The 25,586-nt window shown below is 46.9% G+C and overlaps 4 protein-coding genes across 4 annotated transcripts; all 4 read left to right on the top strand.

Moving 5' to 3' along the window:
* The first annotated feature begins 288 nt into the window (after positions 1 to 288).
* Positions 289 to 5,390, top strand: LOC118966689. Its single transcript, XM_036989519.1, has 2 exons — positions 289 to 4,292; positions 4,650 to 5,390. The coding sequence occupies exons 1-2, from the start codon at positions 471 to 473 to the stop codon at positions 5,388 to 5,390; spliced, it is 4,563 nt and encodes a 1,520-aa protein (XP_036845414.1). The 5' UTR covers positions 289 to 470.
* Positions 5,391 to 6,394: 1,004 nt separating this feature from the next.
* On the top strand, positions 6,395 to 11,496 carry LOC118966688. The gene is made up of 2 exons (XM_036989509.1): positions 6,395 to 10,398; positions 10,756 to 11,496. The coding sequence occupies exons 1-2, from the start codon at positions 6,577 to 6,579 to the stop codon at positions 11,494 to 11,496; spliced, it is 4,563 nt and encodes a 1,520-aa protein (XP_036845404.1). The 5' UTR covers positions 6,395 to 6,576.
* Positions 11,497 to 12,500: 1,004 nt separating this feature from the next.
* LOC118966685 lies at positions 12,501 to 17,759 on the top strand. Its single transcript, XM_036989498.1, has 3 exons — positions 12,501 to 16,504; positions 16,862 to 17,419; positions 17,733 to 17,759. Exons 1-3 carry the CDS (start codon positions 12,683 to 12,685, stop codon positions 17,757 to 17,759), a joined length of 4,407 nt encoding a protein of 1,468 aa, XP_036845393.1. The 5' UTR covers positions 12,501 to 12,682.
* An 847-nt stretch (positions 17,760 to 18,606) lies between these two features.
* LOC118966683 lies at positions 18,607 to 23,291 on the top strand. The gene is made up of 2 exons (XM_036989487.1): positions 18,607 to 22,610; positions 22,968 to 23,291. Exons 1-2 carry the CDS (start codon positions 18,789 to 18,791, stop codon positions 23,289 to 23,291), a joined length of 4,146 nt encoding a protein of 1,381 aa, XP_036845382.1. The 5' UTR covers positions 18,607 to 18,788.
* Positions 23,292 to 25,586: the final 2,295 nt, after the last annotated feature.

The raw sequence follows: 25,586 nt of genomic DNA, 5'->3' as shown, positions 1-25,586 counted from the left end.
AATGAACGGACAAACATTGCGTGACAAAAGTCACTTGAGTTCACTGAACTCCTTTACCGGGCTGGACTCTTTTTAGGCCCGAGGTACAGGACATTTCTGGAGGAACCAGAACTCATTGTGTTATATTATTATGTGTGTGTAATCCATTGATGTTGCTAATACAACCCACGCAAAAGAATAGTTGTTTTTGAAGTTCTTTTCAATGTTTTAAGGGTTTATGAAAAGTTGATTTCCCTTCTGACGTTTACATAAGTCCTTTGTATTGGTGTAGACTTGACGGACCAGATGGGACTCATTCCCTCCCAAACTAAAAGGAGAAACCAATGTTTTCTCTGGTAGGCACAACCTACCTGGCACCCCTATAAAAAATAACCTCAAGTCAAAACCGTTACATAAAAAATGGCACCCCAGATGGGACAGCTCAACATTGAGAACTAACCAAAGCAAATATTTTGTGTGGAATTAAAACAATGGATTCACCCCAAGATAATGTGCTCATCCATTTCATACCTGTCAATGGGAATACACAGGGCCATTCTGACCATCAAGCTGACAACACAAATCATAATGGGAATGGAGATAATGGAGTTGATTTGGGCCAGAGCCCTGGGAATCTGAATGCTCGGTCTGGACCACAGGCCACAGGCGGTCTAACCAGTTACTCACTTATTGACATGGATCTGTGTGAAAGTACTGAGCCAGCCCTCCATCTGACACCCAACCTTCCTCCATTGTCTGGTTTATCTCCAGAGGTTGTAGTTTTACAACTTCAAGGTGACATCCTTGATATTCGTCGGACTCAACAACATCTCCAAACTCTTATCCACGATAAATTAAAATGTCTGAGGGAAGAGCAACAACAGAGTGCCATGGAATTCAGAAACTCACTGAGCACTCTAACCCACACACTGACAGAGCTCAGTGAGAGTGGAAGACGGGAAATTACTGGTGCCATGGACAGGCAGTTTCACTACCAACGAAACCAACTCACTGCCACTCTCCAATGGCGCCTGCAACATCATCACACTGAGGTCCTCAAGGACGTTAATTCTGTTTTTTCTCCCATGGTTAACACTGTAGACCACTTGCAAACAGAGCTCTCTAATTGTGTTAAAATGTTGGATGACGTGTCTGTGGACATGGCCGCCATTAGGCACAACTCCTTACACAGAGTTTCTCTGGTGTCCACTTCTGTTCAGACCACTGAGGGCCAAGCTGGCACCTCTGAAGAGCCAAGACAAGGCCATGCTACAGCCACCCCTTGCAGGATGCAATCCACCATGCATCCTGGTGTTCATTTTCATTGTCCGATAACGCCCTCCCCCTCTACTTCCTCAATCCCTCCTAGCTCGTTTGTTCATGGTGAATTGAGTAGATGTCATGTGGGGGCGATGCCCATTAAATTGCAATTTCCCACCTTTGGGAAAAAAGATGACAGTCCGGATCCGCTAATGTACCTAGAAAGATGTCGTGACTTTCTTGCCCTCAATCCCCTGGCTGACGAAGAACTCCTTGCCACATTGAGGAATGTGTTGCATGGGACAGCTCGAGACTGGTGGGATGTGGCACGTCTCACCACTACCTCCTGGGCTGACTTTGAGGCCAAGTTTTCCTCTGCATTTCTGTCTGAGGACTACACAGATGAGCTGGCAGACAGAGTCAGGAATCGAGTGCAAAGCGAGAAAGAGGGTATCCGTGACTTTGCATACGGTTACCACTCCCTGTGCAGAAGGTGGAAACCTGGCATTGAGGAGGAAGAGGTCATTAAATTGATTTTGAAGAACATCAACCCACTACTAGCCAGTCAACTCCGAGAACGAGTCACCACTGTCGATGGACTGGTTCGCTTGGGACAGCAGTTTGAGAGGGACAGAGAATGCCAACAGCAATATGACCAAAGAAAGAAACAGACACCCAAACCGTTACCCAAGACAGACCATCAACAACAGCCAGAGTCTCAAGCCATGACCCCTCTCATGTTCTGTTGGAGATGTAGCCAAAAGGGACATTCTTCAGCTACATGTCCAAGACCGTATCACGAAAACCCTTCCAGAAACCACAAATCACAACAGGCCAACACACCTAACTCTCTTCGCAGGAATGACCATCCTTCTCTGGGTGCTTTAACCAGAGCTGAAATCCCAAGAGTCACTGCCTACGCCCCCCCATCGACATCCCCTTCCTTTCAGTTCATACCGCACCAACTGGTGTTACCCCTGTCCATAGGCCCATGGACAGGAAGAGCCATCCTGGACACCGGGTCATCCTACACACTGCTCAATGAGAAACTGTGGAAGGAGGTTAAAGGTCCGCAATACAACTTGAAGCCGTGGACAGAAGGTCCACTCTATCTGGCTGATGGTGAGGCTAAACGACCACTTGGATGGAGTGAGGTAGAGTTCCGCCTGTGTAACCGCTCCTATATGATTCCTTCGGTTATCCTACAAACCAAGAACCTTGCTTTTCCTGTCGTGTTGGGAATTGATTTCATGTACTTCAGTGGTGTCCAGATTGATATCGCACACAATTGCTACTGGTTTCCATACAATCCGAGCAAGAAGCATTTCTTCCAATCAGAAGCTACGAAGTTCCATGATTGGGGTTCAAATGTAGCAGTCTTCTCTGCCGTTGCTCCGTTACCACTAACCCTTGATAATCCTTCTGACGATCTCCTTTTACAGGCTGTAAGAAGAGCTCAGCTGGAACATCCAGAGGAGTTAAGGCTGTTGGAACAGCTGCAGAATAATGCTGATGTATGTACTTCAAGGCTAGGACGCACCGGGCTCCTGAAGCACAAAATATTCCTTACACAGGAAATGCCGATCAAGCAAAAGCCATATCGTTTGTCCCCAGCAACGCTAATCATCCAAAAGGGACTCATTAATGATATGTTAACACAAGATATAATAGAACGTTCCTCCTCTCCTTGGGCTGCTCCTGTTGTCCTCATCCCAAAAAAGACTGGTGGTCTCAGATTTTGTGTGGACTATAGGAAGACCAACAATGTTTTCCAGACTGATGCCTATCCTCTTCCTACCATCCACGAGATCCTGGAGTCATTGTCTGGCGCTGTTGTGTTCACTACCCTTGACCTCAATAGTGGTTATTGGCAAGTTGAGATGGACCAGGAAAGCAAGGACAAGACTGCTTTTGTCTGTGCTGAGGGCTTGTTTTCCTTTAAGGTGATGCCTTTTGGATTAAAGAATGCACCTGCCACTTTCCAAAGACTGATGGAGATTGCGTTAGGTGAGCTCAAAGGGAAGATCTGTTTCGTCTACCTGGACGATATAATTATCTACTCCCAGAACAGAGAACAACACTTTCAAGATCTTCAAGCAGTGTTGGACAAGCTAAGAGAAGCTGGTCTGACCGTGAATATGAAGAAGAGCAACTTCTGCCAAACTTCCCTGAAGTTCCTTGGCCATATTGTGTCTTTCGACGGCATTCATGTGGATCCTGAAAAGACCAAGGCGGTACAAGATTTTCCTGTGCCAACCACACTCAAGGCCCTTCAACGGTTCCTTGGGATGGCTGGATGGTACCATCGGTTTGTGTCAAACTTCTCCCAGGTGGCAGAACCCCTCAACGCGTTGAAGCGAAAAGGAGTGAAATTCCTATGGACGGCAGAGTGCCAGACATCCTTTGAAACCCTGAAACGACACCTCGTCACACCTCCCATTTTAGGTCATCCCAACTTTGATTCCCCTTTTGTTGTTTACACTGATGCAAGTGATGTTGGACTTGGTGCTGTCCTAGTCCAACAGACTGGACTTGGCACTGAAGAAGTGCTAGCGTTCGCCAGTCGGACATTGAATGGAGCAGAATGGAACTACTCCACAACCGAGCAAGAGTGCCTTGCAGTTGTCTGGGCTTTGGAAAAGTGGAGGTACTACCTGGAGGGAAGACACTTCACTGTGGTCACTGACCATTCCTCCCTTGTGTGGGTGTTCAAGACCAACAAACCAAGCACCAGACTCATAAGATGGGCTCTACGGTTGCAAGAGTTCACCTTTGCAGTAGAATACAGGAAAGGAAAATACAACACTGTTCCAGATGCCTTATCCAGGGCTCCTGCTTGTGATAACGGTGGCCCTCATTTTACATGTGCTACTGTCCTGTCAAGCAGTCGAGACTCGCCCAAAACAGACTTTCCCATCTCTGAGACCATATGGAAAGCCCAACAGGATGATCCAGAAGTACAGGCTTTGTACCAGACTATCCTGGAAGATGGAGAAAAGATGGTCAATCCTACCACAAAGCTGACCATCATGGAAGACAAAGTCTACCGTGTTGTACAACTACCTCACAGAACCCTCTACCAATTGTACATACCTGAAACTCTACGCCTACAACTGCTTCAACATTTCCATGAAGACCCATTAGCTGGTCATTTGGGCAGGTTCAAAACCTACAAGCGGTTGCAAGCGTTACTGTACTGGCCACATCTGAGCATGGATGTGAAGTCACACATCCGAAACTGTCAGGTTTGTCAAATGTACAAACCAGAAGGTAGAAAGCCTGCTGGCAAGTTGCAGCAAACGGTGGTTACCCGACCTTGGGAAATGCTAGGAGTGGATTTGATGGGTCCATTTCCTAGAAGCTCCAATCAGAATGTGTACATGCTTGTGTTTGTTGATTATTATTCAAAGTGGGTGGAACTCTTTTCCCTGCGTCAGGCCACAGCAAGGACCGTCTCTAACATCCTTACGAAAGAGATCCTGACTCGCTGGGGAGTGCCTGATTACATCCTGTCTGATCGAGGTTCCCAATTTGTCTCTGATCTCTTTGAGGAGACCTGCCAAAGATGGAACCTGAGACAGAAGTTGACCACGGCCTATCACCCACAGACCAATCTCACTGAGAGAGTAAATCGAACCTTGAAGACAATGATTGCTTCCTATGTAGGGACCCAGCACAAACACTGGGACAAGCACCTTCACGAGTTTCGATTTGCCCTGAATTCTGCTGTGCAAGAGTCCACTGGAGTCACACCTGCAGAGCTGAACCTAAGTCGTCCCCTCCGAGGACCCTTGGATATGGTGCTACAGCCCCAGCAGATTACTCCAGACGCTGCTTGCTATGACCAGGTAGTCCATCTCCATGACTTGAGAGCTCTTGTCTCAAAGAACATGACCCAGGCTCGACTCAAGCAGAAGAGAAATTATGATAAGAACAGACGAGACATGCAGTTTCAGCTTCGTGATCGGGTGTGGCTTCGCTCTCATCCTTACTCGAAAGCTGAACAATTCTTCTCTGCCAAGCTCGCTCCTAAATGGCAAGGACCATATAGGATTGTGGAGCATATGGGCCCTTTGAACTACCGAGTGGTGAAAGAGGACACAGGTGAAGATATGCGCGTTGTCCATGTCTCACGCCTTAAGGCCTGTTAACCCTCGGCTGAGGAATTGGAGGCGATTGAGCGCCGCAAGATCTTGGATATCTTTGAAGAGGAAAGTGAGGAGACTTTTCTCGGATTCCCAGACCCAGAAGTCTCACACCTTAAGGTCTGTGACACCTCAGCTGAGGAGTGTGAGCTCCAGAAAGTGATGAGACCTTTCTCGGTTTCCCCAAACAAGATGTGCCTTCCAGGGCAATGGTCGGCTTTTTCCAGGGGAGGGGGTGTGTGACGGCCCTGAATTATTCTGAACCGTCTCAGTGCTTCTCCTTCCAATAGGGTGCTTTCCCTTTAATTCCCAATTAAATAGCCAGCATCAGCTGCGCAAAAGGGGGTTTGGTGATGGAGACGTGACTGAGGATGTGTTCCCGAAGCTTCTCTATTCCGGTTGTTTTGTTGCTGTTAAACGTATGTTTTGTAGCCTGAGAGAGTTTACCCAGGATCGGATCCACTCTTTGCGTCCGTGGACTACACCTCTCCATTCTTCGTGGCCTTTCTCCGCTGGAGATCTATTGGCGGATTGTCTGACTGACCGACTGACTACCCCCTTTTTTGTATACGGTATTTCATTTGTTTTGATATGATGTATACGGTGATGATTTATGTAGTTAGATGTAGTTGAGGAATTAGTAAGAGCTGATACGCTTTAAAGTTCTGTGGTAAAATTGTTATATTGATTGTATGATTTAATACTGGGTTTACGCTACACGGAATGAACGGACAAACATTGCGTGACAAAAGTCACTTGAGTTCACTGAACTCCTTTACCGGGCTGGACTCTTTTTAGGCCCGAGGTACAGGACATTTCTGGAGGAACCAGAACTCATTGTGTTATATTATTATGTGTGTGTAATCCATTGATGTTGCTAATACAACCCACGCAAAAGAATAGTTGTTTTTGAAGTTCTTTTCAATGTTTTAAGGGTTTATGAAAAGTTGATTTCCCTTCTGACGTTTACATAAGTCCTTTGTATTGGTGTAGACTTGACGGACCAGATGGGACTCATTCCCTCCCAAACTAAAAGGAGAAACCAATGTTTTCTCTGGTAGGCACAACCTACCTGGCACCCCTATAAAAAATAACCTCAAGTCAAAACCGTTACATAAAAAATGGCACCCCAGATGGGACAGCTCAACATTGAGAACTAACCAAAGCAAATATTTTGTGTGGAATTAAAACAATGGATTCACCCCAAGATAATGTGCTCATCCATTTCATACCTGTCAATGGGAATACACAGGGCCATTCTGACCATCAAGCTGACAACACAAATCATAATGGGAATGGAGATAATGGAGTTGATTTGGGCCAGAGCCCTGGGAATCTGAATGCTCGGTCTGGACCACAGGCCACAGGCGGTCTAACCAGTTACTCACTTATTGACATGGATCTGTGTGAAAGTACTGAGCCAGCCCTCCATCTGACACCCAACCTTCCTCCATTGTCTGGTTTATCTCCAGAGGTTGTAGTTTTACAACTTCAAGGTGACATCCTTGATATTCGTCGGACTCAACAACATCTCCAAACTCTTATCCACGATAAATTAAAATGTCTGAGGGAAGAGCAACAACAGAGTGCCATGGAATTCAGAAACTCACTGAGCACTCTAACCCACACACTGACAGAGCTCAGTGAGAGTGGAAGACGGGAAATTACTGGTGCCATGGACAGGCAGTTTCACTACCAACGAAACCAACTCACTGCCACTCTCCAATGGCGCCTGCAACATCATCACACTGAGGTCCTCAAGGACGTTAATTCTGTTTTTTCTCCCATGGTTAACACTGTAGACCACTTGCAAACAGAGCTCTCTAATTGTGTTAAAATGTTGGATGACGTGTCTGTGGACATGGCCGCCATTAGGCACAACTCCTTACACAGAGTTTCTCTGGTGTCCACTTCTGTTCAGACCACTGAGGGCCAAGCTGGCACCTCTGAAGAGCCAAGACAAGGCCATGCTACAGCCACCCCTTGCAGGATGCAATCCACCATGCATCCTGGTGTTCATTTTCATTGTCCGATAACGCCCTCCCCCTCTACTTCCTCAATCCCTCCTAGCTCGTTTGTTCATGGTGAATTGAGTAGATGTCATGTGGGGGCGATGCCCATTAAATTGCAATTTCCCACCTTTGGGAAAAAAGATGACAGTCCGGATCCGCTAATGTACCTAGAAAGATGTCGTGACTTTCTTGCCCTCAATCCCCTGGCTGACGAAGAACTCCTTGCCACATTGAGGAATGTGTTGCATGGGACAGCTCGAGACTGGTGGGATGTGGCACGTCTCACCACTACCTCCTGGGCTGACTTTGAGGCCAAGTTTTCCTCTGCATTTCTGTCTGAGGACTACACAGATGAGCTGGCAGACAGAGTCAGGAATCGAGTGCAAAGCGAGAAAGAGGGTATCCGTGACTTTGCATACGGTTACCACTCCCTGTGCAGAAGGTGGAAACCTGGCATTGAGGAGGAAGAGGTCATTAAATTGATTTTGAAGAACATCAACCCACTACTAGCCAGTCAACTCCGAGAACGAGTCACCACTGTCGATGGACTGGTTCGCTTGGGACAGCAGTTTGAGAGGGACAGAGAATGCCAACAGCAATATGACCAAAGAAAGAAACAGACACCCAAACCGTTACCCAAGACAGACCATCAACAACAGCCAGAGTCTCAAGCCATGACCCCTCTCATGTTCTGTTGGAGATGTAGCCAAAAGGGACATTCTTCAGCTACATGTCCAAGACCGTATCACGAAAACCCTTCCAGAAACCACAAATCACAACAGGCCAACACACCTAACTCTCTTCGCAGGAATGACCATCCTTCTCTGGGTGCTTTAACCAGAGCTGAAATCCCAAGAGTCACTGCCTACGCCCCCCCATCGACATCCCCTTCCTTTCAGTTCATACCGCACCAACTGGTGTTACCCCTGTCCATAGGCCCATGGACAGGAAGAGCCATCCTGGACACCGGGTCATCCTACACACTGCTCAATGAGAAACTGTGGAAGGAGGTTAAAGGTCCGCAATACAACTTGAAGCCGTGGACAGAAGGTCCACTCTATCTGGCTGATGGTGAGGCTAAACGACCACTTGGATGGAGTGAGGTAGAGTTCCGCCTGTGTAACCGCTCCTATATGATTCCTTCGGTTATCCTACAAACCAAGAACCTTGCTTTTCCTGTCGTGTTGGGAATTGATTTCATGTACTTCAGTGGTGTCCAGATTGATATCGCACACAATTGCTACTGGTTTCCATACAATCCGAGCAAGAAGCATTTCTTCCAATCAGAAGCTACGAAGTTCCATGATTGGGGTTCAAATGTAGCAGTCTTCTCTGCCGTTGCTCCGTTACCACTAACCCTTGATAATCCTTCTGACGATCTCCTTTTACAGGCTGTAAGAAGAGCTCAGCTGGAACATCCAGAGGAGTTAAGGCTGTTGGAACAGCTGCAGAATAATGCTGATGTATGTACTTCAAGGCTAGGACGCACCGGGCTCCTGAAGCACAAAATATTCCTTACACAGGAAATGCCGATCAAGCAAAAGCCATATCGTTTGTCCCCAGCAACGCTAATCATCCAAAAGGGACTCATTAATGATATGTTAACACAAGATATAATAGAACGTTCCTCCTCTCCTTGGGCTGCTCCTGTTGTCCTCATCCCAAAAAAGACTGGTGGTCTCAGATTTTGTGTGGACTATAGGAAGACCAACAATGTTTTCCAGACTGATGCCTATCCTCTTCCTACCATCCACGAGATCCTGGAGTCATTGTCTGGCGCTGTTGTGTTCACTACCCTTGACCTCAATAGTGGTTATTGGCAAGTTGAGATGGACCAGGAAAGCAAGGACAAGACTGCTTTTGTCTGTGCTGAGGGCTTGTTTTCCTTTAAGGTGATGCCTTTTGGATTAAAGAATGCACCTGCCACTTTCCAAAGACTGATGGAGATTGCGTTAGGTGAGCTCAAAGGGAAGATCTGTTTCGTCTACCTGGACGATATAATTATCTACTCCCAGAACAGAGAACAACACTTTCAAGATCTTCAAGCAGTGTTGGACAAGCTAAGAGAAGCTGGTCTGACCGTGAATATGAAGAAGAGCAACTTCTGCCAAACTTCCCTGAAGTTCCTTGGCCATATTGTGTCTTTCGACGCCATTCATGTGGATCCTGAAAAGACCAAGGCGGTACAAGATTTTCCTGTGCCAACCACACTCAAGGCCCTTCAACGGTTCCTTGGGATGGCTGGATGGTACCATCGGTTTGTGTCAAACTTCTCCCAGGTGGCAGAACCCCTCAACGCGTTGAAGCGAAAAGGAGTGAAATTCCTATGGACGGCAGAGTGCCAGACATCCTTTGAAACCCTGAAACGACACCTCGTCACACCTCCCATTTTAGGTCATCCCAACTTTGATTCCCCTTTTGTTGTTTACACTGATGCAAGTGATGTTGGACTTGGTGCTGTCCTAGTCCAACAGACTGGACTTGGCACTGAAGAAGTGCTAGCGTTCGCCAGTCGGACATTGAATGGAGCAGAATGGAACTACTCCACAACCGAGCAAGAGTGCCTTGCAGTTGTCTGGGCTTTGGAAAAGTGGAGGTACTACCTGGAGGGAAGACACTTCACTGTGGTCACTGACCATTCCTCCCTTGTGTGGGTGTTCAAGACCAACAAACCAAGCACCAGACTCATAAGATGGGCTCTACGGTTGCAAGAGTTCACCTTTGCAGTAGAATACAGGAAAGGAAAATACAACACTGTTCCAGATGCCTTATCCAGGGCTCCTGCTTGTGATAACGGTGGCCCTCATTTTACATGTGCTACTGTCCTGTCAAGCAGTCGAGACTCGCCCAAAACAGACTTTCCCATCTCTGAGACCATATGGAAAGCCCAACAGGATGATCCAGAAGTACAGGCTTTGTACCAGACTATCCTGGAAGATGGAGAAAAGATGGTCAATCCTACCACAAAGCTGACCATCATGGAAGACAAAGTCTACCGTGTTGTACAACTACCTCACAGAACCCTCTACCAATTGTACATACCTGAAACTCTACGCCTACAACTGCTTCAACATTTCCATGAAGACCCATTAGCTGGTCATTTGGGCAGGTTCAAAACCTACAAGCGGTTGCAAGCGTTACTGTACTGGCCACATCTGAGCATGGATGTGAAGTCACACATCCGAAACTGTCAGGTTTGTCAAATGTACAAACCAGAAGGTAGAAAGCCTGCTGGCAAGTTGCAGCAAACGGTGGTTACCCGACCTTGGGAAATGCTAGGAGTGGATTTGATGGGTCCATTTCCTAGAAGCTCCAATCAGAATGTGTACATGCTTGTGTTTGTTGATTATTATTCAAAGTGGGTGGAACTCTTTTCCCTGCGTCAGGCCACAGCAAGGACCGTCTCTAACATCCTTACGAAAGAGATCCTGACTCGCTGGGGAGTGCCTGATTACATCCTGTCTGATCGAGGTTCCCAATTTGTCTCTGATCTCTTTGAGGAGACCTGCCAAAGATGGAACCTGAGACAGAAGTTGACCACGGCCTATCACCCACAGACCAATCTCACTGAGAGAGTAAATCGAACCTTGAAGACAATGATTGCTTCCTATGTAGGGACCCAGCACAAACACTGGGACAAGCACCTTCACGAGTTTCGATTTGCCCTGAATTCTGCTGTGCAAGAGTCCACTGGAGTCACACCTGCAGAGCTGAACCTAAGTCGTCCCCTCCGAGGACCCTTGGATATGGTGCTACAGCCCCAGCAGATTACTCCAGACGCTGCTTGCTATGACCAGGTAGTCCATCTCCATGACTTGAGAGCTCTTGTCTCAAAGAACATGACCCAGGCTCGACTCAAGCAGAAGAGAAATTATGATAAGAACAGACGAGACATGCAGTTTCAGCTTCGTGATCGGGTGTGGCTTCGCTCTCATCCTTACTCGAAAGCTGAACAATTCTTCTCTGCCAAGCTCGCTCCTAAATGGCAAGGACCATATAGGATTGTGGAGCATATGGGCCCTTTGAACTACCGAGTGGTGAAAGAGGACACAGGTGAAGATATGCGCGTTGTCCATGTCTCACGCCTTAAGGCCTGTTAACCCTCGGCTGAGGAATTGGAGGCGATTGAGCGCCGCAAGATCTTGGATATCTTTGAAGAGGAAAGTGAGGAGACTTTTCTCGGATTCCCAGACCCAGAAGTCTCACACCTTAAGGTCTGTGACACCTCAGCTGAGGAGTGTGAGCTCCAGAAAGTGATGAGACCTTTCTCGGTTTCCCCAAACAAGATGTGCCTTCCAGGGCAATGGTCGGCTTTTTCCAGGGGAGGGGGTGTGTGACGGCCCTGAATTATTCTGAACCGTCTCAGTGCTTCTCCTTCCAATAGGGTGCTTTCCCTTTAATTCCCAATTAAATAGCCAGCATCAGCTGCGCAAAAGGGGGTTTGGTGATGGAGACGTGACTGAGGATGTGTTCCCGAAGCTTCTCTATTCCGGTTGTTTTGTTGCTGTTAAACGTATGTTTTGTAGCCTGAGAGAGTTTACCCAGGATCGGATCCACTCTTTGCGTCCGTGGACTACACCTCTCCATTCTTCGTGGCCTTTCTCCGCTGGAGATCTATTGGCGGATTGTCTGACTGACCGACTGACTACCCCCTTTTTTGTATACGGTATTTCATTTGTTTTGATATGATGTATACGGTGATGATTTATGTAGTTAGATGTAGTTGAGGAATTAGTAAGAGCTGATACGCTTTAAAGTTCTGTGGTAAAATTGTTATATTGATTGTATGATTTAATACTGGGTTTACGCTACACGGAATGAACGGACAAACATTGCGTGACAAAAGTCACTTGAGTTCACTGAACTCCTTTACCGGGCTGGACTCTTTTTAGGCCCGAGGTACAGGACATTTCTGGAGGAACCAGAACTCATTGTGTTATATTATTATGTGTGTGTAATCCATTGATGTTGCTAATACAACCCACGCAAAAGAATAGTTGTTTTTGAAGTTCTTTTCAATGTTTTAAGGGTTTATGAAAAGTTGATTTCCCTTCTGACGTTTACATAAGTCCTTTGTATTGGTGTAGACTTGACGGACCAGATGGGACTCATTCCCTCCCAAACTAAAAGGAGAAACCAATGTTTTCTCTGGTAGGCACAACCTACCTGGCACCCCTATAAAAAATAACCTCAAGTCAAAACCGTTACATAAAAAATGGCACCCCAGATGGGACAGCTCAACATTGAGAACTAACCAAAGCAAATATTTTGTGTGGAATTAAAACAATGGATTCACCCCAAGATAATGTGCTCATCCATTTCATACCTGTCAATGGGAATACACAGGGCCATTCTGACCATCAAGCTGACAACACAAATCATAATGGGAATGGAGATAATGGAGTTGATTTGGGCCAGAGCCCTGGGAATCTGAATGCTCGGTCTGGACCACAGGCCACAGGCGGTCTAACCAGTTACTCACTTATTGACATGGATCTGTGTGAAAGTACTGAGCCAGCCCTCCATCTGACACCCAACCTTCCTCCATTGTCTGGTTTATCTCCAGAGGTTGTAGTTTTACAACTTCAAGGTGACATCCTTGATATTCGTCGGACTCAACAACATCTCCAAACTCTTATCCACGATAAATTAAAATGTCTGAGGGAAGAGCAACAACAGAGTGCCATGGAATTCAGAAACTCACTGAGCACTCTAACCCACACACTGACAGAGCTCAGTGAGAGTGGAAGACGGGAAATTACTGGTGCCATGGACAGGCAGTTTCACTACCAACGAAACCAACTCACTGCCACTCTCCAATGGCGCCTGCAACATCATCACACTGAGGTCCTCAAGGACGTTAATTCTGTTTTTTCTCCCATGGTTAACACTGTAGACCACTTGCAAACAGAGCTCTCTAATTGTGTTAAAATGTTGGATGACGTGTCTGTGGACATGGCCGCCATTAGGCACAACTCCTTACACAGAGTTTCTCTGGTGTCCACTTCTGTTCAGACCACTGAGGGCCAAGCTGGCACCTCTGAAGAGCCAAGACAAGGCCATGCTACAGCCACCCCTTGCAGGATGCAATCCACCATGCATCCTGGTGTTCATTTTCATTGTCCGATAACGCCCTCCCCCTCTACTTCCTCAATCCCTCCTAGCTCGTTTGTTCATGGTGAATTGAGTAGATGTCATGTGGGGGCGATGCCCATTAAATTGCAATTTCCCACCTTTGGGAAAAAAGATGACAGTCCGGATCCGCTAATGTACCTAGAAAGATGTCGTGACTTTCTTGCCCTCAATCCCCTGGCTGACGAAGAACTCCTTGCCACATTGAGGAATGTGTTGCATGGGACAGCTCGAGACTGGTGGGATGTGGCACGTCTCACCACTACCTCCTGGGCTGACTTTGAGGCCAAGTTTTCCTCTGCATTTCTGTCTGAGGACTACACAGATGAGCTGGCAGACAGAGTCAGGAATCGAGTGCAAAGCGAGAAAGAGGGTATCCGTGACTTTGCATACGGTTACCACTCCCTGTGCAGAAGGTGGAAACCTGGCATTGAGGAGGAAGAGGTCATTAAATTGATTTTGAAGAACATCAACCCACTACTAGCCAGTCAACTCCGAGAACGAGTCACCACTGTCGATGGACTGGTTCGCTTGGGACAGCAGTTTGAGAGGGACAGAGAATGCCAACAGCAATATGACCAAAGAAAGAAACAGACACCCAAACCGTTACCCAAGACAGACCATCAACAACAGCCAGAGTCTCAAGCCATGACCCCTCTCATGTTCTGTTGGAGATGTAGCCAAAAGGGACATTCTTCAGCTACATGTCCAAGACCGTATCACGAAAACCCTTCCAGAAACCACAAATCACAACAGGCCAACACACCTAACTCTCTTCGCAGGAATGACCATCCTTCTCTGGGTGCTTTAACCAGAGCTGAAATCCCAAGAGTCACTGCCTACGCCCCCCCATCGACATCCCCTTCCTTTCAGTTCATACCGCACCAACTGGTGTTACCCCTGTCCATAGGCCCATGGACAGGAAGAGCCATCCTGGACACCGGGTCATCCTACACACTGCTCAATGAGAAACTGTGGAAGGAGGTTAAAGGTCCGCAATACAACTTGAAGCCGTGGACAGAAGGTCCACTCTATCTGGCTGATGGTGAGGCTAAACGACCACTTGGATGGAGTGAGGTAGAGTTCCGCCTGTGTAACCGCTCCTATATGATTCCTTCGGTTATCCTACAAACCAAGAACCTTGCTTTTCCTGTCGTGTTGGGAATTGATTTCATGTACTTCAGTGGTGTCCAGATTGATATCGCACACAATTGCTACTGGTTTCCATACAATCCGAGCAAGAAGCATTTCTTCCAATCAGAAGCTACGAAGTTCCATGATTGGGGTTCAAATGTAGCAGTCTTCTCTGCCGTTGCTCCGTTACCACTAACCCTTGATAATCCTTCTGACGATCTCCTTTTACAGGCTGTAAGAAGAGCTCAGCTGGAACATCCAGAGGAGTTAAGGCTGTTGGAACAGCTGCAGAATAATGCTGATGTATGTACTTCAAGGCTAGGACGCACCGGGCTCCTGAAGCACAAAATATTCCTTACACAGGAAATGCCGATCAAGCAAAAGCCATATCGTTTGTCCCCAGCAACGCTAATCATCCAAAAGGGACTCATTAATGATATGTTAACACAAGATATAATAGAACGTTCCTCCTCTCCTTGGGCTGCTCCTGTTGTCCTCATCCCAAAAAAGACTGGTGGTCTCAGATTTTGTGTGGACTATAGGAAGACCAACAATGTTTTCCAGACTGATGCCTATCCTCTTCCTACCATCCACGAGATCCTGGAGTCATTGTCTGGCGCTGTTGTGTTCACTACCCTTGACCTCAATAGTGGTTATTGGCAAGTTGAGATGGACCAGGAAAGCAAGGACAAGACTGCTTTTGTCTGTGCTGAGGGCTTGTTTTCCTTTAAGGTGATGCCTTTTGGATTAAAGAATGCACCTGCCACTTTCCAAAGACTGATGGAGATTGCGTTAGGTGAGCTCAAAGGGAAGATCTGTTTCGTCTACCTGGACGATATAATTATCTACTCCCAGAACAGAGAACAACACTTTCAAGATCTTCAAGCAGTGTTGGACAAGCTAAGAGAAGCTGGTCTGACCGTGAATATGAAGAAGAGCAACTTCTGCCAAACTTCCCTGAAGTTCCTTGGCCATATTGTGTCTTTCGACGGCATTCATGTGGATCCTGAAAAGACCAAGGCGGTACAAGATTTTCCTGTGCCAACCACACTCAAGGCCCTTCAACGGTTCCTTGGGATGGCTGGATGGTACCATCGGTTTGTGTCAAACTTCTCCCAGGTGGCAGAACCCCTCAACGCGTTGAAGCGAAAAGGAGTGAAATTCCTATGGACGGCAGAGTGCCAGACATCCTTTGAAACCCTGAAACGACACCTCGTCACACCTCCCATTTTAGGTCATCCCAACTTTGATTCCCCTTTTGTTGTTTACACTGATGCAAGTGATGTTGGACTTGGTGCTGTCCTAGTCCAACAGACTGGACTTGGCACTGAAGAAGTGCTAGCGTTCGCCAGTCGGACATTGAATGGAGCAGAATGGAACTACTCCACAACCGAGCAAGAGTGCCTTGCAGTTGTCTGGGCTTTGGAAAAGTGGAGGTACTACCTGGAGGGAAGACACTTCACTGTGGTCACTGACCATTCCTCCCTTGTGTGGGTGTTCAAGACCAACAAACCAAGCACCAGACTCATAAGATGGGCTCTACGGTTGCAAGAGTTCACCTTTGCAGTAGAATACAGGAAAGGAAAATACAACACTGTTCCAGATGCCTTATCCAGGGCTCCTGCTTGTGATAACGGTGGCCCTCATTTTACATGTGCTACTGTCCTGTCAAGCAGTCGAGACTCGCCCAAAACAGACTTTCCCATCTCTGAGACCATATGGAAAGCCCAACAGGATGATCCAGAAGTACAGGCTTTGTACCAGACTATCCTGGAAGATGGAGAAAAGATGGTCAATCCTACCACAAAGCTGACCATCATGGAAGACAAAGTCTACCGTGTTGTACAACTACCTCACAGAACCCTCTACCAATTGTACATACCTGAAACTCTACGCCTACAACTGCTTCAACATTTCCATGAAGACCCATTAGCTGGTCATTTGGGCAGGTTCAAAACCTACAAGCGGTTGCAAGCGTTACTGTACTGGCCACATCTGAGCATGGATGTGAAGTCACACATCCGAAACTGTCAGGTTTGTCAAATGTACAAACCAGAAGGTAGAAAGCCTGCTGGCAAGTTGCAGCAAACGGTGGTTACCCGACCTTGGGAAATGCTAGGAGTGGATTTGATGGGTCCATTTCCTAGAAGCTCCAATCAGAATGTGTACATGCTTGTGTTTGTTGATTATTATTCAAAGTGGGTGGAACTCTTTTCCCTGCGTCAGGCCACAGCAAGGACCGTCTCTAACATCCTTACGAAAGAGATCCTGACTCGCTGGGGAGTGCCTGATTACATCCTGTCTGATCGAGGTTCCCAATTTGTCTCTGATCTCTTTGAGGAGACCTGCCAAAGATGGAACCTGAGACAGAAGTTGACCACGGCCTATCACCCACAGACCAATCTCACTGAGAGAGTAAATCGAACCTTGAAGACAATGATTGCTTCCTATGTAGGGACCCAGCACAAACACTGGGACAAGCACCTTCACGAGTTTCGATTTGCCCTGAATTCTGCTGTGCAAGAGTCCACTGGAGTCACACCTGCAGAGCTGAACCTAAGTCGTCCCCTCCGAGGACCCTTGGATATGGTGCTACAGCCCCAGCAGATTACTCCAGACGCTGCTTGCTATGACCAGGTAGTCCATCTCCATGACTTGAGAGCTCTTGTCTCAAAGAACATGACCCAGGCTCGACTCAAGCAGAAGAGAAATTATGATAAGAACAGACGAGACATGCAGTTTCAGCTTCGTGATCGGGTGTGGCTTCGCTCTCATCCTTACTCGAAAGCTGAACAATTCTTCTCTGCCAAGCTCGCTCCTAAATGGCAAGGACCATATAGGATTGTGGAGCATATGGGCCCTTTGAACTACCGAGTGGTGAAAGAGGACACAGGTGAAGATATGCGCGTTGTCCATGTCTCACGTCTTAAGGCCTGTTAACCCTCGGCTGAGGAATTGGAGGCGATTGAGCGCCGCAAGATCTTGGATATCTTTGAAGAGGAAAGTGAGGAGACTTTTCTCGGATTCCCAGACCCAGAAGTCTCACACCTTAAGGTCTGTGACACCTCAGCTGAGGAGTGTGAGCTCCAGAAAGTGATGAGACCTTTCTCGGTTTCCCCAAACAAGATGTGCCTTCCAGGGCAATGGTCGGCTTTTTCCAGGGGAGGGGGTGTGTGACGGCCCTGAATTATTCTGAACCGTCTCAGTGCTTCTCCTTCCAATAGGGTGCTTTCCCTTTAATTCCCAATTAAATAGCCAGCATCAGCTGCGCAAAAGGGGGTTTGGTGATGGAGACGTGACTGAGGATGTGTTCCCGAAGCTTCTCTATTCCGGTTGTTTTGTTGCTGTTAAACGTATGTTTTGTAGCCTGAGAGAGTTTACCCAGGATCGGATCCACTCTTTGCGTCCGTGGACTACACCTCTCCATTCTTCGTGGCCTTTCTCCGCTGGAGATCTATTGGCGGATTGTCTGACTGACCGACTGACTACCCCCTTTTTTGTATACGGTATTTCATTTGTTTTGATATGATGTATACGGTGATGATTTATGTAGTTAGATGTAGTTGAGGAATTAGTAAGAGCTGATACGCTTTAAAGTTCTGTGGTAAAATTGTTATATTGATTGTATGATTTAATACTGGGTTTACGCTACACGGAATGAACGGACAAACATTGCGTGACAAAAGTCACTTGAGTTCACTGAACTCCTTTACCGGGCTGGACTCTTTTTAGGCCCGAGGTACAGGACATTTCTGGAGGAACCAGAACTCATTGTGTTATATTATTATGTGTGTGTAATCCATTGATGTTGCTAATACAACCCACGCAAAAGAATAGTTGTTTTTGAAGTTCTTTTCAATGTTTTAAGGGTTTATGAAAAGTTGATTTCCCTTCTGACGTTTACATAAGTCCTTTGTATTGGTGTAGACTTGACGGACCAGATGGGACTCATTCCCTCCCAAACTAAAAGGAGAAACCAATGTTTTCTCTGGTAGGCACAACCTACCTGGCACCCCTATAAAAAATAACCTCAAGTCAAAACCGTTACATAAAAAATGGCACCCCAGATGGGACAGCTCAACATTGAGAACTAACCAAAGCAAATATTTTGTGTGGAATTAAAACAATGGATTCACCCCAAGATAATGTGCTCATCCATTTCATACCTGTCAATGGGAATACACAGGGCCATTCTGACCATCAAGCTGACAACACAAATCATAATGGGAATGGAGATAATGGAGTTGATTTGGGCCAGAGCCCTGGGAATCTGAATGCTCGGTCTGGACCACAGGCCACAGGCGGTCTAAGCAGTTACTCACTTATTGACATGGATCTGTGTGAAAGTACTGAGCCAGCCCTCCATCTGACACCCAACCTTCCTCCATTGTCTGGTTTATCTCCAGAGGTTGTAGTTTTACAACTTCAAGGTGACATCCTTGATATTCGTCGGACTCAACAACATCTCCAAACTCTTATCCACGATAAATTAAAATGTCTGAGGGAAGAGCAACAACAGAGTGCCATGGAATTCAGAAACTCACTGAGCACTCTAACCCACACACTGACAGAGCTCAGTGAGAGTGGAAGACGGGAAATTACTGGTGCCATGGACAGGCAGTTTCACTACCAACGAAACCAACTCACTGCCACTCTCCAATGGCGCCTGCAACATCATCACACTGAGGTCCTCAAGGACGTTAATTCTGTTTTTTCTCCCATGGTTAACACTGTAGACCACTTGCAAACAGAGCTCTCTAATTGTGTTAAAATGTTGGATGACGTGTCTGTGGACATGGCCGCCATTAGGCACAACTCCTTACACAGAGTTTCTCTGGTGTCCACTTCTGTTCAGACCACTGAGGGCCAAGCTGGCACCTCTGAAGAGCCAAGACAAGGCCATGCTACAGCCACCCCTTGCAGGATGCAATCCACCATGCATCCTGGTGTTCATTTTCATTGTCCGATAACGCCCTCCCCCTCTACTTCCTCAATCCCTCCTAGCTCGTTTGTTCATGGTGAATTGAGTAGATGTCATGTGGGGGCGATGCCCATTAAATTGCAATTTCCCACCTTTGGGAAAAAAGATGACAGTCCGGATCCGCTAATGTACCTAGAAAGATGTCGTGACTTTCTTGCCCTCAATCCCCTGGCTGACGAAGAACTCCTTGCCACATTGAGGAATGTGTTGCATGGGACAGCTCGAGACTGGTGGGATGTGGCACGTCTCACCACTACCTCCTGGGCTGACTTTGAGGCCAAGTTTTCCTCTGCATTTCTGTCTGAGGACTACACAGATGAGCTGGCAGACAGAGTCAGGAATCGAGTGCAAAGCGAGAAAGAGGGTATCCGTGACTTTGCATACGGTTACCACTCCCTGTGCAGAAGGTGGAAACCTGGCATTGAGGAGGAAGAGGTCATTAAATTGATTTTGAAGAACATCAACCCACTACTAGCCAGTCAACTCCGAGAACGAGTCACCACTGTCGATGGACTGGTTCGCTTGGGACAGCAGTTTGAGAGGGACAGAGAATGCCAACAGCAATATGACCAAAGAAAGAAACAGACACCCAAACCGTTACCCAAGACAGACCATCAACAACAGCCAGAGTCTCAAGCCATGACCCCTCTCATGTTCTGTTGGAGATGTAGCCAAAAGGGACATTCTTCAGCTACATGTCCAAGACCGTATCACGAAAACCCTTCCAGAAACCACAAATCACAACAGGCCAACACACCTAACTCTCTTCGCAGGAATGACCATCCTTCTCTGGGTGCTTTAACCAGAGCTGAAATCCCAAGAGTCACTGCCTACGCCCCCCCATCGACATCCCCTTCCTTTCAGTTCATACCGCACCAACTGGTGTTACCCCTGTCCATAGGCCCATGGACAGGAAGAGCCATCCTGGACACCGGGTCATCCTACACACTGCTCAATGAGAAACTGTGGAAGGAGGTTAAAGGTCCGCAATACAACTTGAAGCCGTGGACAGAAGGTCCACTCTATCTGGCTGATGGTGAGGCTAAACGACCACTTGGATGGAGTGAGATAGAGTTCCGCCTGTGTAACCGCTCCTATATGATTCCTTCGGTTATCCTACAAACCAAGAACCTTGCTTTTCCTGTCGTGTTGGGAATTGATTTCATGTACTTCAGTGGTGTCCAGATTGATATCGCACACAATTGCTACTGGTTTCCATACAATCCGAGCAAGAAGCATTTCTTCCAATCAGAAGCTACGAAGTTCCATGATTGGGGTTCAAATGTAGCAGTCTTCTCTGCCGTTGCTCCGTTACCACTAACCCTTGATAATCCTTCTGACGATCTCCTTTTACAGGCTGTAAGAAGAGCTCAGCTGGAACATCCAGAGGAGTTAAGGCTGTTGGAACAGCTGCAGAATAATGCTGATGTATGTACTTCAAGGCTAGGACGCACCGGGCTCCTGAAGCACAAAATATTCCTTACACAGGAAATGCCGATCAAGCAAAAGCCATATCGTTTGTCCCCAGCAACGCTAATCATCCAAAAGGGACTCATTAATGATATGTTAACACAAGATATAATAGAACGTTCCTCCTCTCCTTGGGCTGCTCCTGTTGTCCTCATCCCAAAAAAGACTGGTGGTCTCAGATTTTGTGTGGACTATAGGAAGACCAACAATGTTTTCCAGACTGATGCCTATCCTCTTCCTACCATCCACGAGATCCTGGAGTCATTGTCTGGCGCTGTTGTGTTCACTACCCTTGACCTCAATAGTGGTTATTGGCAAGTTGAGATGGACCAGGAAAGCAAGGACAAGACTGCTTTTGTCTGTGCTGAGGGCTTGTTTTCCTTTAAGGTGATGCCTTTTGGATTAAAGAATGCACCTGCCACTTTCCAAAGACTGATGGAGATTGCGTTAGGTGAGCTCAAAGGGAAGATCTGTTTCGTCTACCTGGACGATATAATTATCTACTCCCAGAACAGAGAACAACACTTTCAAGATCTTCAAGCAGTGTTGGACAAGCTAAGAGAAGCTGGTCTGACCGTGAATATGAAGAAGAGCAACTTCTGCCAAACTTCCCTGAAGTTCCTTGGCCATATTGTGTCTTTCGACGGCATTCATGTGGATCCTGAAAAGACCAAGGCGGTACAAGATTTTCCTGTGCCAACCACACTCAAGGCCCTTCAACGGTTCCTTGGGATGGCTGGATGGTACCATCGGTTTGTGTCAAACTTCTCCCAGGTGGCAGAACCCCTCAACGCGTTGAAGCGAAAAGGAGTGAAATTCCTATGGACGGCAGAGTGCCAGACATCCTTTGAAACCCTGAAACGACACCTCGTCACACCTCCCATTTTAGGTCATCCCAACTTTGATTCCCCTTTTGTTGTTTACACTGATGCAAGTGATGTTGGACTTGGTGCTGTCCTAGTCCAACAGACTGGACTTGGCACTGAAGAAGTGCTAGCGTTCGCCAGTCGGACATTGAATGGAGCAGAATGGAACTACTCCACAACCGAGCAAGAGTGCCTTGCAGTTGTCTGGGCTTTGGAAAAGTGGAGGTACTACCTGGAGGGAAGACACTTCACTGTGGTCACTGACCATTCCTCCCTTGTGTGGGTGTTCAAGACCAACAAACCAAGCACCAGACTCATAAGATGGGCTCTACGGTTGCAAGAGTTCACCTTTGCAGTAGAATACAGGAAAGGAAAATACAACACTGTTCCAGATGCCTTATCCAGGGCTCCTGCTTGTGATAACGGTGGCCCTCATTTTACATGTGCTACTGTCCTGTCAAGCAGTCGAGACTCGCCCAAAACAGACTTTCCCATCTCTGAGACCATATGGAAAGCCCAACAGGATGATCCAGAAGTACAGGCTTTGTACCAGACTATCCTGGAAGATGGAGAAAAGATGGTCAATCCTACCACAAAGCTGACCATCATGGAAGACAAAGTCTACCGTGTTGTACAACTACCTCACAGAACCCTCTACCAATTGTACATACCTGAAACTCTACGCCTACAACTGCTTCAACATTTCCATGAAGACCCATTAGCTGGTCATTTGGGCAGGTTCAAAACCTACAAGCGGTTGCAAGCGTTACTGTACTGGCCACATCTGAGCATGGATGTGAAGTCACACATCCGAAACTGTCAGGTTTGTCAAATGTACAAACCAGAAGGTAGAAAGCCTGCTGGCAAGTTGCAGCAAACGGTGGTTACCCGACCTTGGGAAATGCTAGGAGTGGATTTGATGGGTCCATTTCCTAGAAGCTCCAATCAGAATGTGTACATGCTTGTGTTTGTTGATTATTATTCAAAGTGGGTGGAACTCTTTTCCCTGCGTCAGGCCACAGCAAGGACCGTCTCTAACATCCTTACGAAAGAGATCCTGACTCGCTGGGGAGTGCCTGATTACATCCTGTCTGATCGAGGTTCCCAATTTGTCTCTGATCTCTTTGAGGAGACCTGCCAAAGATGGAACCTGAGACAGAAGTTGACCACGGCCTATCACCCACAGACCAATCTCACTGAGAGAGTAAATCGAACCTTGAAGACAATGATTGCTTCCTATGTAGGGACCCAGCACAAACACTGGGACAAGCACCTTCACAAGTTTCGATTTGCCCTGAATTCTGCTGTGTAAGAGTCCACTGGAGTCACACCTGCAGAGCTGAACCTAAGTCGTCCCCTCCGAGGACCCTTGGATATGGTGCTACAGCCCCAGCAGATTACTCCAGACGCTGCTTGCTATGACCAGGTAGTCCATCTCCATGACTTGAGAGCTCTTGTCTCAAAGAACATGACCCAGGCTCGACTCAAGCAGAAGAGAAATTATGATAAGAACAGACGAGACATGCAGTTTCAGCTTCGTGATCGGGTGTGGCTTCGCTCTCATCCTTACTCGAAAGCTGAACAATTCTTCTCTGCCAAGCTCGCTCCTAAATGGCAAGGACCATATAGGATTGTGGAGCATATGGGCCCTTTAAACTACCGAGTGGTGAAAGAGGACACAGGTGAAGATATGCGCGTTGTCCATGTCTCACGCCTTAAGGCCTGTTAACCCTCGGCTGAGGAATTGGAGGCGATTGAGCGCCGCAAGATCTTGGATATCTTTGAAGAGGAAAGTGAGGAGACTTTTCTCGGATTCCCAGACCCAGAAGTCTCACACCTTAAGGTCTGTGACACCTCAGCTGAGGAGTGTGAGCTCCAGAAAGTGATGAGACCTTTCTCGGTTTCCCCAAACAAGATGTGCCTTCCAGGGCAATGGTCGGCTTTTTCCAGGGGAGGGGGTGTGTGACGGCCCTGAATTATTCTGAACCGTCTCAGTGCTTCTCCTTCCAATAGGGTGCTTTCCCTTTAATTCCCAATTAAATAGCCAGCATCAGCTGCGCAAAAGGGGGTTTGGTGATGGAGACGTGACTGAGGATGTGTTCCCGAAGCTTCTCTCTTCCGGTTGTTTTGTTGCTGTTAAACGTATGTTTTGTAGCCTGAGAGAGTTTACCCAGGATCGGATCCACTCTTTGCGTCCGTGGACTACACCTCTCCATTCTTCGTGGCCTTTCTCCGCTGGAGATCTATTGGCGGATTGTCTGACTGACCGACTGACTACCCCCTTTTTTGTATACGGTATTTCATTTGTTTTGATATGATGTATACGGTGATGATTTATGTAGTTAGATGTAGTTGAGGAATTAGTAAGAGCTGATACGCTTTAAAGTTCTGTGGTAAAATTGTTATATTGATTGTATGATTTAATACTGGGTTTACGCTACACGGAATGAACGGACAAACATTGCGTGACAAAAGTCACTTGAGTTCACTGAACTCCTTTACCGGGCTGGACTCTTTTTAGGCCCGAGGTACAGGACATTTCTGGAGGAACCAGAACTCATTGTGTTATATTATTATGTGTGTGTAATCCATTGATGTTGCTAATACAACCCACGCAAAAGAATAGTTGTTTTTGAAGTTCTTTTCAATGTTTTAAGGGTTTATGAAAAGTTGATTTCCCTTCTGACGTTTACATAAGTCCTTTGTATTGGTGTAGACTTGACGGACCAGATGGGACTCATTCCCTCCCAAACTAAAAGGAGAAACCAATGTTTTCTCTGGTAGGCACAACCTACCTGGCACCCCTATAAAAAATAACCTCAAGTCAAAACCGTTACAACATGGTTAGCAGATGTTAATGCGAGTGTAGCGAAATGCTTGTCCTTCTAGTTCCGACAATGCAGTAATCACCAACAAGTAATCTAGCTAACAATTCCAAAACTACTACCTTATAGACACAAGTATAAGGGGATAAAGAATATGTACATAAAGATAAATGAATGAGTGATGGTACAGAGCGGCATAGGCAAGATATGGTAGATGGTATTGAGTGCAGTACATACATATGAGATGAGTATGTAAACAAAGTGGCATAGTTAAAGTGGCTAGTGATACATGTATTACATAAAGATGCAGTAGATGATATAGAGTACAGTATATACATATACATATGAGATGAATAATGTAGGGTATGTAAACATTATATTATGTAGCATTGTTTAAAGTGGCTAGTGATATATTTTACATTTCCCATCAATTCCCATTATTAAAGTGGCTGGAGTTGAGTCAGTGTGTTGGCTGTTTAACAGTCTGATGGCCTTGAGATAGAAGCTGTTTTTCAGTCTCTCGGTCCCAGCTTTGATGCACCTGTACTGACCTCGCCTTCTGGATGATAGCGGGGTGAACAGGCAGTGGCTCGGGTGGTTGTTGTCCTTGATGATCTTTATGGCCTTCCTGTGACATCGGGTGGTGTAGGTGTCCTGGAGGGCAGGTAGTTTGCCCCCGGTGATGCGTTGTGCAGACCTCACTACCCTCTGGAGAGCCTTACGGTTGTGGGCGGAGCAGTTGCCGTACCAGGCGGTGATACAGCCCGACAGGATGCTCTCGA

The sequence above is a fragment of the Oncorhynchus mykiss genome, chromosome 1 (genome assembly GCF_013265735.2).
Source record: "Oncorhynchus mykiss isolate Arlee chromosome 1, USDA_OmykA_1.1, whole genome shotgun sequence".
NCBI classification, from domain to species: Eukaryota; Metazoa; Chordata; class Actinopteri; order Salmoniformes; family Salmonidae; genus Oncorhynchus; species Oncorhynchus mykiss.
This window is presented reverse-complemented; position numbering and strand designations above follow the sequence as displayed.

Excerpts from the sequence above, each read along its gene's own strand:
- LOC118966689 (XM_036989519.1), top strand. The coding sequence starts at position 471 with ATGGATTCACCCCAAGATAATGTGCTCATCCATTTCATACCTGTCAAT. Across the intron at positions 4,293-4,649 it reads AAGACAAAGTCTACCGTGTT|TGGGTGGAACTCTTTTCCCT; the intron begins GTACAACTACCT and ends TATTATTCAAAG.
- LOC118966688 (XM_036989509.1), top strand. The coding sequence starts at position 6,577 with ATGGATTCACCCCAAGATAATGTGCTCATCCATTTCATACCTGTCAAT. Across the intron at positions 10,399-10,755 it reads AAGACAAAGTCTACCGTGTT|TGGGTGGAACTCTTTTCCCT; the intron begins GTACAACTACCT and ends TATTATTCAAAG.
- LOC118966685 (XM_036989498.1), top strand. The coding sequence starts at position 12,683 with ATGGATTCACCCCAAGATAATGTGCTCATCCATTTCATACCTGTCAAT. Across the intron at positions 16,505-16,861 it reads AAGACAAAGTCTACCGTGTT|TGGGTGGAACTCTTTTCCCT; the intron begins GTACAACTACCT and ends TATTATTCAAAG. Across the intron at positions 17,420-17,732 it reads AGTTTCAGCTTCGTGATCGG|CTGAGGAGTGTGAGCTCCAG; the intron begins GTGTGGCTTCGC and ends GTGACACCTCAG.
- LOC118966683 (XM_036989487.1), top strand. The coding sequence starts at position 18,789 with ATGGATTCACCCCAAGATAATGTGCTCATCCATTTCATACCTGTCAAT. Across the intron at positions 22,611-22,967 it reads AAGACAAAGTCTACCGTGTT|TGGGTGGAACTCTTTTCCCT; the intron begins GTACAACTACCT and ends TATTATTCAAAG.